Consider the following 14,210-nt stretch of genomic DNA (forward strand, 5'->3'; position numbering starts at 1 on the left):
ATGACCTGAAGCATAGTTCCAAGTTCTGTAAGCATTACAGTCTGATAGACTGTTATCTATAATGAAATGGCCTCCCCAGTAACCCCACCTATCGAACTCCTGAATGTTGAACTGCTGAATGTTTAGAGAAACTAACTGTCCAGATGCCAAGAGTGTGTAAAGCATGCTTATATTTAGTTGTTAATGCATTTGCTTGGTCAAAAAAAAAGTTGTTGCATATAAACAAAAGAAACAATAATATGTCTCTCAAAAACAATCAAAGACTAGGTGTTTCCAGACTATTGACAGGCAATATAAGTGGGGTAACAGTAATTAGTCAGTCAATTAGTTGCATGGAAACTGATATGTAGGGAGCAAATCTTTCCAAGTTTTATTTTACCATTTGCTATAGAACACATTGTTATTGCTACATGGGCAAGAGACATGCCCTTTTCATCAGCACTGGTAAATATTACAGAATCAGCTTGTCTGTAAGACTGATAAATAGTCCAACATTGTGCATCACCACAGCTCCCAGGCTCTATATTGATAACTGTATTAAAAGAAGTTTTAGAAAATTTTTATCAGTCTTGCATCTGCTACAACATGTGGAAAGCCTTTAAAATGATCTATTTGTAAGTCTGGATATCTGTTTCTGCTTTCACCCTAAATTAATTGTAAGCAGAAAAAACATTATATTTTCAGAGATTGTAAAAATTTTAAGGGCAAGAATATAGTCTAACCACACACGTAAAATGTCCTTCTTTCATCCAACAATGAATATGGATTCATAGGATGTTTTCATATATTAGACATTATGACTTACATGTTTATCACAGTCTCTGAGCAAAAGGCTACAGACAAGCTGTCACACTTACTCACACATGCTGGTTTGTTCCTATATGATCTATATATGATAAGGTGGCAGTGACATGCCTTTTCTGTGGCTTGGAGCTCTAAACTACTGTTTCTATGGTGCCAGATCAAGAGTGATGAATTATGCTTACAGACTTCACAGAGGCCTGTAGCTTCTTTTAAGATAAATGTGTGTGTATATATATATATATATATATATATATATATATATATATATATATATATATACACACATTTATCTTAAAAGACCAACATTTTTTATAGTCAATTATTAATTAATTTAATCAATAATTCCAAATATTTATTCTACTTACAATTTAGCTACTCATAAGAAATGCAAAATACACAGGAGCCTAAGATCCTGTATTTAAAGATCCTGTATTTTATTAATTTGGCAGATACTTAAAGGCAATTAATACTCTGCATACAGTATAGCTCTGACAAGCACCTACTACAATTTTACCAGTAGGACAGGATGGATGGCTATTATGCAGTGAAGACTAAGACAAGAGAAGGACATTTAGAAAATTTTTTATATTTTTTCTAAGATATTTTTGTATATGCAAAATGCTTTGCAAGAGAATGTTAATCAAAATCAAATCAACCACATACGAGAATTTTATACACATTTATCACAGAGCAAATTCCAAATGCTAGTAGCTACTGCTCTAAACAGACTGTATTTTATGGCAAACTACCTCAGTGCTTAGAGACTGAACACTGAAAGATCTATGATGGAATACTTACATAATGATAGAACACTGAGAACAATGCTGTCAAAGTACAGACTTTAAAGACAGCACTAACTTACCAGCAATCCAAAAACAACCAAGCTGAAAACATGGCAAAATTGATGTAAAAAAATCGTCTCTAGGTTACGTATGTATCCTTAGTTCCCTGAGGGAACAAGACGCTGCTTCAAAAACGATTTGGGAACGCACCCGAGTGTTCACGCTCTGAATTAATGTGTGTAATCAGTCAAAAATTTAGACGCTGGCCGTCCCCAGTGGGGTGACGTCACGACCAGGAGAATAAAATGCATATGAGTGAGGGCAGTGGCAGCTTCTGTAAGTGAGAAGGAAGTGCTGCAGGGACGCCAGAGGTGTGGCATAGAGGCGCAGCGTCCCGTTCCCTCAGGGAACTAGGGTTACATATGTTACTTAGAGACGTTCTCTTTCAGGAACTCGAGCTGCATCGAAACGCTCTGGAAACAAGTGTCTAATCACGCCAGACTGAACAGTCCCTTCCTAGTGTGTGTCTGTCAACACAGCTAGGGGAGGACTGAGGGGTCAGGAGTGGCATTGCGGCTTAGGTTATAGAACTGCACAAAGGTTAGCGGGGTGGACCAACCCGCAGCGTTACATATGTCATGGAGGGGAACTCTAGAGGAGTGGGGCAGCCACATAGGTGGAGTAAGCTCTGACCCTGAAGGGAATGGGGAGACCAGAGGACTCATAAGATGATGTGATAGCATCAACAATCCACCTGCTCAGAGTCTGCTTATTAGCAGAAAGGCCTCTCTTGAAAGGGCCATAGCAGACGAGCAGCTGATCGGTCCTTCTCCAAGGACCCGTCCTGTGGACGTACGAGAGCCGGTTCAGTTTCTCGTGGTTTGAAAACGCGTTACAATCGGGTCTCTGCCCAGAGATTGCCCAGCCACAGGGGCGTAATAAGCCGACTGGAAGCAGTACGACGGGGGGGAAGGCATACAGATGCAGCCTCGGCCACGCCTGAGCAATGGCACCCAGCAGGGCTGGAGGAATAAGGGAGGACAAGACGGTGCGATGTCTCTTGAGACACAAACAGATCCACCTGGGCTCGTCCGAATTTCTCCCAAACCTGATCAATCACATCCACCATTGGCCATCTCAACCCCTGCCTCGACAGGGTGTCTGCTGCCTCGTTTAACCGGCCCGGGATGTAAACTGCTCTCAAAGACAGGAGTTTCCCCAGGGCTCAAAGTAGGATCTGGTGCACCATCCTGCACAGGGGGCGTGAATGAAGACCTCTTTGATGGTTGAAGTAGGAGACCACCGCAGTATTGTCCATACGGACCAACATGTGGTGACCTCTGAGGTCTGAGAGGAAATGCTTCAGTGCTAGAAGCACAACCAGCATCTCATGATCGCTCCCCTCCCCATTAGGGATGCATACATCGTTAGCGTTAAGCTGAGGAGGTTGCCCCTCCGTGAGAACCCACAGGTCCTGAGCCACCACTAAAGGGATCTCATGTACAGCAGGGCAAGTGGAATCACACTTAACACAGCTGCCATAAGCTCTAGCAGTTTCTGGAACTGCTTGACAGTGAGAGGCTGCCCTTCTCTGACCTTCCTGACGGCCGTAAGGATGGCCACAATGCGGGCAGGGGAAAGCTGCGCACGCAAAGTAGTCGAATCCCAAATGACACCGAGATACAGTGAGGAAAATAAGTATTTGAACACCCTGCTATTTTGCAAGTTCTCCCACTTAGAAATCATGGAGGGGTCTGAAATTGTCATCGTAGGTGCATGTCCACTGTGAGACATAATCTAAAAAAAAAAATCCAGAAATTACAATATATGATTTTTTAACTATTTATTTGTATGATACAGCTGCAAATAAGTATTTGAACACCTGCCTATCAGCTAGAATTCTGAACCTCAAAGACCTGTTAGTCTGCCTTAAAAATGTCCACCTCCACTACATTTATCATAATAAAGTAGATGCACCTGTTTGAGGTCGTTAGCTGCATAAAGACACCTGTCCACCCCATACAATCAGTAAGAATCCAACTACTAACATGGCCAAGACCAAAGAGCTGTCCAAAGACACTAGAGACAAAATTGTACACCTCCACAAGGCTGGAAAGGGCTATGGGGAAATTGCCAAGCAGCTTGGTGAAAAAAAGTCCACTGTTGGAGCAATTATTAGAAAATGGAAGAAGCTAAACATGACTGTCAATCTCCCTCGGACTGGGGCTCCATGCAAGATCTCACCTCGTGGGGTCTCAATGATCCTAACGAAGGTGAGAAATCAGCCCAGAACTACACGGGAGGAGCTGGTCAATGACCTGAAAAGAGCTGGGACCACCGTTTCCAAGGTTACTGTTGGTAATACACTAAGACGTCATGGTTTGAAATCATGCATGGCACGGAAGGTTCCCCTGCTTAAACCAGCACATGTCCAGGCACGTCTTAAGTTTGCCAATGACCATTTGGATGATCCAGAGGAGTCATGGGAGAAAGTCATGTGGTCAGATGAGACCAAAATAGAACTTTTGAGTCATAATTTCACTAAACGTGTTTGGAGGAAGAAGAATGATGAGTACCATCCCAAGAACACCATCCCTACTGTGAAGCATGGGGTGGTAGCATCATCTTTGGGGTGTTTTTCTGCACATGGGACAGGGCGACTGCACTGTATTAAGGAGAGGATGACGGAGGCCATGTAATGTGAGATTTTGTGGAACAACGTCCTTCCCTCAGTTAGAGCATTGAAGATGGGTCGAGGCTGGGTCTTCCAACATGACAATGACCGAAGCACACAGCCAGGATAACCAAGGAGTGGCTTTGTAAGAAGCATATCACGGTTCTGGCATGGCCTAGCCAGTCTCCAGACCTAAACCCAATAGAGAATCTTTGGAGGGAGCTCAAACTCCGTGTTTCTCAGCGACAGGCCAGAAACCTGACTGATCTAGAGAAGATCTGTATAGAGGAGTGGGCCAAAATCCCTCCTGCAGTGTGTGCAAACCTGGTGAAAAACTACAGGAAACGTTTGACCTCTGTAATTGCAAACAAAGCCTACTGTACCAAATATTAACATTGACTTTCTCAGGTGTTCAAATACTTATTTGCAGCTGTATCATACAACTAAATAGTTAAAAAATCATACATTGTGATTTCTGGATTTTTTTTTTAGATTATGTCTCTCACAGTGGACATGCACCTACGATGACAATTTCACACCCCTCCATGATTTCTAAGTGGAAGAACTTGCAAAATAGAAGGGTGTTTAAATACTTATTTTCCTCACTGTAGGTGGTTCTCTGTAATGGAAAAAGCACACTCTTCCCTGCGTTCAGCCAGAAACCCAACACCTTCATGTGGGCAAGAAAGACATCTCGATGCCGGACCGCTAACTGCTCTGATTGAGCTAGGATCAACCAATCGTTAATGTAGGTGAGAATGTGGATGCCCTGAGACCTCAGGGGAACCAGAGCTGCATTCACACATTTTGTGAAGGTACAAGGACAAGAGCAAGGCCAAACGGAAGAACACGGTGTTGGTAAGCGTCGGCCCCGAAAGCAAACCACAGGAACTTCCAGTCAGTAGGTAGGATGGTTACATGAACATATGCATACTTTAGATCACAGTCGGCTCCTTCGAGAACCGACTTCGGATGCTCCGCTCCCAAGCAAGCGACACACAAGCTGTGCATATCCCCCCCCTAATATAGCGAGGGCAGGGAGTTGTGCTTAAGTGTGCTTAAATTTTTTGCTTGCTTTCATTTTTTCTTTTTTTTTCTTTCTTGACAAACAATCTGACAGACAACAAAAACACGCAGAGCGCTTGTGAACAGACAGAAGCTGCCGCTGCCCTCACCCATATGGGTTTTTTACTCCTGGTTGTGACGTCAGCCCACCGGTGAAGGCCAGCGTCCAATATTTAAATAATTACACACATCTTTTAAAGCATGAACACTCGGGCACGTCCCCAAAGTGTTTCGACGCAGCTCGAGTTCCTAAAAGGGAGCTAGGGGATGACATAAATTACCACACAAGATCTGAATCTGGAAAAATCCAACAGAAATAATTAGAAGCAGAAATTACTACTGTTTGAATTAGTTTAAATTGAAAGAAAAATATTCCATTTGATTTTACAGCTGGTTCCACTATCACACAACCACGTGAGAAGCTTTTCGAGTGAAACGTCATGCTAACTTGGGGTGCAGTTACAGAGCACTTAATAACCAACTGTAAAGGATGAAATTAACTTTTTGGTTGAATGCATGTGGGTGCTTTTCCAATGACACTAGGTGTGGATTAAATGTAATGCGATCAGCCAGTGGAGTGAGCTGATAAGAGGTGGAACATGTATGTTTAGGCTGGCTGCAGACCAGTCAGAAGGCTAAGTTTAGAACTACCTGCAGTGGTTTTGCATATTTTTGTCTCTCAGGCCTAAAACACATATAGAGCAGTGAATTAGATATACAGTAATACCCTGCTTTACAGCGGTTAGAATCTCGCACCCTTGGTTTATCGCAGAATTGCATTTGTTTCTCAGATTTTCAGAAAGCACAATAAACCAAAAAACTTATAGGGAATTGTTTTTATGGACTTTAACGTTGAAGTAATGAAATTTATTAATACAAATATAATTATTCATTTTAAAATAAAGTTAAATGTTAATACAGTTCAGTACTGTATACATAAAATATCATTCTTGTGGTGCCGTCCGTTTATCGTGTTTTTTCGTTCATTGTGGGCTGTTTTGGAACGTAACCACTGTGATAAACTGGGAATTACTGTACAACTACACTACACTACAACCACACTTGTAATTATAGGGTAAACATCCTACTATACACTGTTTTATTTTTTTTTTTAATTAAAATTATAGCTACAACTTGCAAATGCAAATGTTTGTACAAAGAAAGAATGTCTATAAACACCTTTCATATGAAATTGCTTAAATGGAAAGTTTGGAGATGTTTAAGGTCTGGAGCTTATATATATTCAGCAAAGTCTGGCTTTGACAGTTCCTCTACCTCAGCTACATCACTTTACTTCATAATTTGTCTAATGTGCATTGGACTGTTTGTTTGTTTGTTTTTAAAATTTATTATTTTTGTCTGATCCTTCCTTTTTCTTTCAAAAATGTAACCAATCTCATAGCCTAATTTAAACCCCAACTAGACAGTTACTAAGGATGACTGAATCAAGACCACAAATGCAAGTTATTTAACGTTTTTACTGTTTTTGATGTGTTCTTTCTGAAACAAAGCCCCAATGCACACCTCTATCCTCAACCAGATGTCTTTCTGGAAAGCTTTTAATGAAAATAAATGGGTTTTTTTTGTTTTTTTTTCCAACTGACAATTTCATTCACTCATATTAGGAATGAAATGATAGTTATCATGGTTTGACAAGTTCCCATAACAACAACATAAACACCTTCTGCATAAGTCCAGAATAACTGTTAAATATGCTTCATTACGGTTTGTAGAAACTGTAATTTATAGACATGTGTAAACTGTAAAAACAGTTTAATTTAGTTTAGTGTGTGATGTTTTTGGATGTGTACTCATGTGTGGACATGTGTTTCTAAAAAGTAATCTTAGTTCAGCTGCACAGTGTGTTATTAACATAGCATAAAGGGGGTTTGGTCACAACTGAAACTTTTCTAAACTACCCCATCATGCTTCTGCATATGTGCCACAGGGTTCTTGAATGTGATTGGCTAGCTGCAGTAAGGCATGTGGTGATGAGGATTTTCCTGCACACTCAGCCTGGCACAGTCAATGACAATTTTCACACTCTTTGAGCAGCTCATATAAGGTCTGGCACACTGCATGCATGCCTCTAGACTAAACCATGCTGTGTAACACAGAGATATACTATCATCCTCCTATCTCTTCATTTATCTTTTCCACTGCCTCTGTCCTGCTATCTCAAAAGCATGCATGCAAGAAAAAAAAATGCATTATGAACTGGTTCAAAATACCTTTTTAGTTCAGACTAGTCAGGTAGAGAGTACAGTAAATTTCTCTTTCTTACTTTGGAATACTAATCAAAGCTATTATATGCATCATTGCAAAGACAAAATACATTTAACTTGTAAATAATTTTACTAATCCTATAAAATATATTTATTATTATCTATTTTAATATGACCCACTCTCATCCAAAAGGCATAATTTAGTCTCATATGCATGAAAATGGTGAAGAATTAAAACTAGCTAGCATGAATTACTGACTGACTGACTGAACTAGATAACATGACTAGCATGAATGAAAAGAGACATTTAAATATGAAAGAAAATGGAAATGAATGTAACGTAAATCTAAAAAGCATGAATAACTATTACAAAAGCTAAGTAAACCTTACTGTCTTATCTGGTTAAGTCAGATATATGCTAAGTCAAATAAATGAATAAGAATGCTACATAGACCTGGATAACATGACCACTGCCATTCATATTTACCAAATCTACAAAACACCTATGGGAGACTTTTGAGCAGTGGCTCACACAGTGTTCTTCAAACCTATTTTAAAGACAACAACAGAGGTAAAAGCATGTTAATCTCATCAGTTACATTAAAGAGACTTTGTAAGTTGTTTTGTCAATGAATCTTGATGTTTGCATCACACCTGGTCACCTGATAAAGGTTAATTTATTCACAGTGTCTATTTTTACATGATTATGGTTGGAGAGAGAACTGCTTATTCAATTATGTGTAACAAACCTATGGAATATGTGAATATAAAGTGTTTTTTATACCCATAACTGTTTTAGTAATAGCCCCGTTAATCAGCATTCAGCACCACACTTTTGATTTGATATACTTTCTAACTTCCACTAATAAGCTGCTAATGTAGGCAGTGTGGAAATAAGGGTTGCACAGCATCCACAAAGTAGTTGACAGACTAAATATAAGTAGCAGCAGGAGTAGCAGCAGTCAGCAATTGTGCCTGTCATTTTCTCTGGGAAAAAGAGCGAATAACTAAGATGTGGTGGACAGATGAAAATAAAATGACAAAAGAGCATTTGATAGATGGAATTGATAGAACCTCTTGATAGATGCAAATTGTGGAATTAATTTCCCATGGAAATCTAGCCCTACTGCTCAGTGCTGTTATTAGCTGCAGGGTAAGCAATTAAAGCAGTGCATTCCGGTAAATTTAAAACCAGGTTTGTACAAGAACACGCATATAAAAAAAATAAAAAAAATACACTAAAAAAATATTTTTGTACTAAAACTATATAGGTAGCCCCCGACTTACGAAATAGATAGGGACCGGAAAAGTGTTCGTAAGTCGAATTTTCGTAAGTCGAGAAGAGTGAGACTTATGTGTCTCGGTCCCACAATGCATACCTGCCAGGGCTTCTTCTTCTTCTCCCATCTCGAATCTGATTTTGAATGTTTTTTTGAATATATTTTGTTTTTCTTTTTGTGTTTTTTTGGGTGGCCATGGCCATGTTCATATCTCAGAAAATTCATAATTCGGTCGTTCGTAGGTCGGGGGCTGACTGTATAGCATTATAATATGGCTATGCTGGTCATCATATTTTTCATTTAAAATAATTAAATAATCCCAGACTCTAATATATATGACCTTGTAACGGAAATGAATCAGCTCAATTTAGATTACCTACTGAATCTTACCTGCTGAAGAGGATGAAGGCAAACAAAATAAAACAGGAAGGGCTCATGGTCACAATTTCAGGAAGACAGTGGGTGTCTTCTAGAGTTTATCTGGAGGGGAGAGAAAAGGAATGTTATGTGCATCAAGTCTGTTAGCTTCACAGTACACATGTTCTTCTAACTCTACCACAACAATGACTAATGACTACAACATCATTAGTTAAGAAAATGGACTTCTGATCAAAAGACCTTGAGTTCAAATCCTAGCATCACCAAGCTGCTTATTCTTGGCCCAAAAGCAACCCTTAACTCTCAATTGTATAAATAGAATAATTCTTACTCTGGATTAGGGCATCTGCCAAATGCCATAAATGTAAAATGTAAATGTGTTAAATATAGAACTGATCAAATTGATCTCCTTCAGCATATTATTACTGGTGCACATTTTGTCATAAAGTTATCCAGATGCTGCATAGTGTGCACTGGGTCATAACATGGTATACATAGAAGACTAGTGTAGCCACTGCTGTGTATAGTGTATGTATGTATGTATGTATGTATGTACGGTGTGGTTACTAAACATATTTTGTGTGTGGGAGGCTATGTGTAAATTTATGAATGCTAACATAGTTGCATCTTACAAAACATTTTATGTTGTCACTAAGAGAAAATGTACAGCTGCTTCTGAAATACTGACAAATTGAACTGACATCTTGTCCTCCAACTACATCTGTATATATCTTTTTATATCAGTTCAGTTTTTTTTTACACATGAAACACTGCAAATCAATGAGGTCTGCTTGCTTGTCAACAATTTTTCAGCCTTAGGGGACTATAGCGACTAACATTAAACTTTAAATCTACTATAAAAAACCTACTTTGTGAGATACTGGTGAATTGTGAGGACTGTGATCATGTGATTTATGTTGTTTTGAGTCTGAGTAATGCAGTGTGAACAGTAGAAAGGTCAGTCTGAGGTCAGCAATCCATATACCAATGGGAAAGTTGACATGCAATACAAATTAGCTCCTCTTTTTACCATGATTCATTCTGCATGTTCATATTGCAAAATCCCAATCCTGTATGTCTAATCTCAGACAATAAATCTTTACAATAAACTTCTGGGCTCAAACAACAATATATTGACTTAAATGTTAGATTAAAAAACATTATGTAATGAGACATACAAATCATCTTCTATAACAAGTGTGTCATATATTTGCTCTGTCGCATATGAGGGTTCACCTGATTGGTTAGCCTAATCTGCATAAGGTTGAATGTGAACACTAAACACAGTGCCAAGGCGTCAGATCTAAGCAGTGTGCTCTCCTGAAGTGACAGTGCTTTTAGGCAAACCAGTACCGCTATCTTCACAGGGAAACAGGGGCTTTGCTGACACAAAGTTGCTCAGTTTTAGTTCATCTATATCTGCATCCTATGAGTCCATGTTTGCAATAGGGACTTGTGCTCATTTAGCCACAAATCACTAGTGAGGCCAGTTATGATATAGACAAAATTCCATCTTCTAATTAATCGCAGATGTGTTCACAAGACTTGAGGTCAGGTCTCTGTGAAATACACTTAAGTTCCATGTCTATCCATGTCTTTATGGACTTAATTTTATGCACAGATACATAGCTAGCATGACAGTGTACCTGTTAAAACATGTTAGAGCCTGTTAGAACATGTTACTTTCAGAGAAGAGAAATCATAATGCTACATCACATTTAAGACCAATCCAATTTTGCAGCAGTTTGGGAAAGACCCACATATAGATGTAATGTGCAGCTATCCAAAAACAACTGTCTGTGTAGTTCAACTCTCACCAGCATAACATACATTTTTTACATTATAAAAACCAAAAACTAATTCAAGCACACATTTGGGCTTTTATGATAACTGTTATACCTGTAAGCGTATCCTTACACTGTATTTCACAGAGCACATATGGTGTTTTGCTTAAAGGCTACATAAGCCATGAAAAAAAAAACCTGAAGCTTTTCAAGTTCCTACACCAACACACAGTCCCCAACTTCTAGTCTCTAGTACCACTCAAAACAACATACCTTCATCAAACTGCTCTGCCAGAGAATCAGTTTGCACACTTTTAAGATGGCATGCAAACCTTTTTTATACAGGAAGTCATGACTGGGTGCAAAACTCTCCTACAATTGGTATTACTACAATATTGAATGTGTACTGGAGTCGGTCAATGAAGTACTGGAGGGAGTCAGTGGAGATTTCAGCTATTAGACATACATATATAAGCGGAACACAACCTGTTGGCTTGAAAAAATCAATAGCATCTAAAGTTTTAACTTGGGTAGTTGTTCGATATCACCAACAATGCTGTTTGTAGACTACCTAACAAAGTATGAAGTGCAAGTGCCCACAGACCAGAATCTTAAATAAAAAAAAAAAGATTCACAGCAGAAACCTGGAGTATTTGACAAAGTAGATCCAGCATGGCAGCCATGTAACCTTGATTTACCCACAAACCGGTATTAAATGAAACCACAACATTATTAAAAACTAAATGTAAACCAAAGAAACTTTAACGTTTGTGTAATCTTACTGACCTTATAGGGTGACAAAATCATTACACATTTATATCTAATTTTTCCTTTTTTTGATTGATTTTTTCAGCAGTTTGCATATGCTACAATAATTAATTTATATTGTGCTCTTGATGACAAGTTAGATACATTTAAATACATTTCTCACAATTATTTTTGTGGTGTGTGATCAATTAGGCCAAAATCAATTTAGGCTTTTTAAATCTCAGTAACAGATTTGACAAGTCATATACCTAGAGGGACTAAAATCAGCACTAAAATAAACCAACAAATGTTCACCAGACAAAAATAAACACCATCTGTCTAATTTGACTAAGCAGTGTTTGCATTTTGTTAAGCCAGTAGTCCAGGACACATAATTTTTCAAAGACAGAGTGAATTGCATGTGTCCACCACCACCATCATCTACACTAATTGAGGGAATATCTTCTGGAAGCTTGTTGTTCATCGCTACAGTTCCAGAGAATCTGTGCCAAAAGAATCTATGCCAAGGCACACTGAAGCTGTTCTAGCATTATGCCTTATGATGTTCAGAACCATTCCTGCAAAATTCAACATAAAACAGTCACAATATATCCTTTTATTTGTCTCCCTTTCCTACATCCCTCTATTATGTTATCCAAATCCTCACATGTCTTGGTCTATTATACAATGGCAATGTGGCTTCTACAGGCTAATTACCCACAGATATGTATTTAAAACCAAGGATAGGGGTCTAGAACTGACATTGTGATTACATCCTCACAGTTTATTCACTATACAAATTCTACCTTTCTAAAAAGAATAACTAAAATGCTTAAAGGTATTTATTCATATCCCATGGCTTTTACAGTAAGCAAATCACAACCTAATTGAAGACCTAGCTGAAATTTAGCAGTTAATTACATGATGTTTCCAACACCTACTGAAAGAATATCATTTTTAAGAATGGTTTAGTTACTGATGTACAGAAGGGGTGAATACTGAATGCTGAAGCTGTTCTAGAAGTTCATAATGAAATTTAATGCTGCTTTTCCTTTTTATTTGTCACATGTCTGTATTTACACTATATGGTAATAAGTTTTGAACACCTTACTTTTCCAGCCATGTGTGGTTCATCCCCAAACTGTTGCTACAAGGTTGGAGACACAGTTGTACAGGATATTTTTGGAAGTGGTAGCTTTAAACTTTCCTTTCACTTAAACTAGGAGACTTAAAGCTGCTTTATTTGAGTTCAATGAAGATATTATTTACATGGTTTGAAATGCAGGATTTTGAATAGCCTGCTTTATTTATTTTATTTCAAAAAACTTTATTGAGCGGAGAGGGAAATTGTTGTTTTTTTTGCATGTCCCAGTGATGTAGGAAGCTGGGGTCCGAGCACAGGGTCAGCCATGTTGCAGTGCCCCTGGAGCACAGACGGTTAAGTGCCTTGTTCACGAAGCCCAAAAGAGGCTTGGATCCCTGGCCTTCAGATCAGTAACCCCGAGCCTTAACCACTGAGCTTCCACCATTCTAGTAGAATAGCATGTTCAAAAAGCACATACAAATCTTATGGCTAAGTGTAAACAAACTTTTGTCCATATAGTGTATGTGTGTATGCTTTAGGCTACTCTGAGCAGATCTCACTGTCAGGTGAGACACACTGTAGCACCTGTTTTCAGTCTGCCCAAACCTGCAATAACAAAGACACATATTACTCACCTAAAGTGCATCCTTCTTAGTTAATGCTTACTCAATGAACATATAATTTTATTCTATCAGCTTATTTATCTTGTGCCTAATTTTATAATTAAATTTTTCTGTTATCCTTCTGAAAGAGAGAATGAGAGTACACATCATTTGGTAAAAATAAGTATTCAACTTCTACTTTGAACTCTGTTAACTTTAGCTTAATTTATCTTACTTTGTTCTTAGACACTGAACTAGCACGAGGATTTCTTATGGAAACAGCAAAGCAGCTCTGTAAGGCACTCTGGATATGAGGTTTTGCTGCAGGCTAAATTAATTCATTAATGATTAGAACTTCTTTATTCTTGTAAAGGTTGCAGTGGATCAGAACCCTATTCTGGGTACACTAGGTGTCAGGTGAAAATACATCTGTGGATGGCACATCAGTCCACAACGTGCACTATACACGTACAGACATTCACACACACACAAGCACGCATGCACGCAAACTAATTTACTCCTACAGGCAATATATAGTAACTGGCATGTTTTGGCCAGCGGGAAGAAGCCACAGAAAAGAAAACAAACCCAACAACACAGACAGAACAACATGTGAAACAACATAAGAACACAAATCTCATCTTTGGATTAAACACTGGACCTGTGATGCAGTTGTTGCTAGTATCCTAGTGGCACAGATGTTTAGCTTTTTGCTTATTCATTATTAACAAAATAAATGAAGTAAGCTTTAAGAAGTTCTGGAAGGGTGTTATATGTCATGGATC

The 14,210-nt window shown here is 38.6% G+C and overlaps 1 protein-coding gene across 1 annotated transcript in view; it reads right to left on the reverse strand.

The window, feature by feature from the left end:
* LOC124378089 (gamma-aminobutyric acid receptor subunit pi) overlaps window positions 1–14,210 on the reverse strand; it is a 50,039-nt gene that overhangs the window by 29,644 nt on the left and 6,185 nt on the right. Inside the window, exon 2 of the mRNA XM_046837599.1 lies at window positions 9,221–9,310. Within this exon, the coding sequence (XP_046693555.1) occupies window positions 9,221–9,267 (47 nt within the window). The 5' untranslated portion in view covers window positions 9,268–9,310. The remainder of the gene's footprint in view (window positions 1–9,220; window positions 9,311–14,210) is intronic.

Source organism: Silurus meridionalis, chromosome 2 (assembly GCF_014805685.1).
Source record: "Silurus meridionalis isolate SWU-2019-XX chromosome 2, ASM1480568v1, whole genome shotgun sequence".
NCBI lineage: Eukaryota > Metazoa > Chordata > Actinopteri > Siluriformes > Siluridae > Silurus > Silurus meridionalis.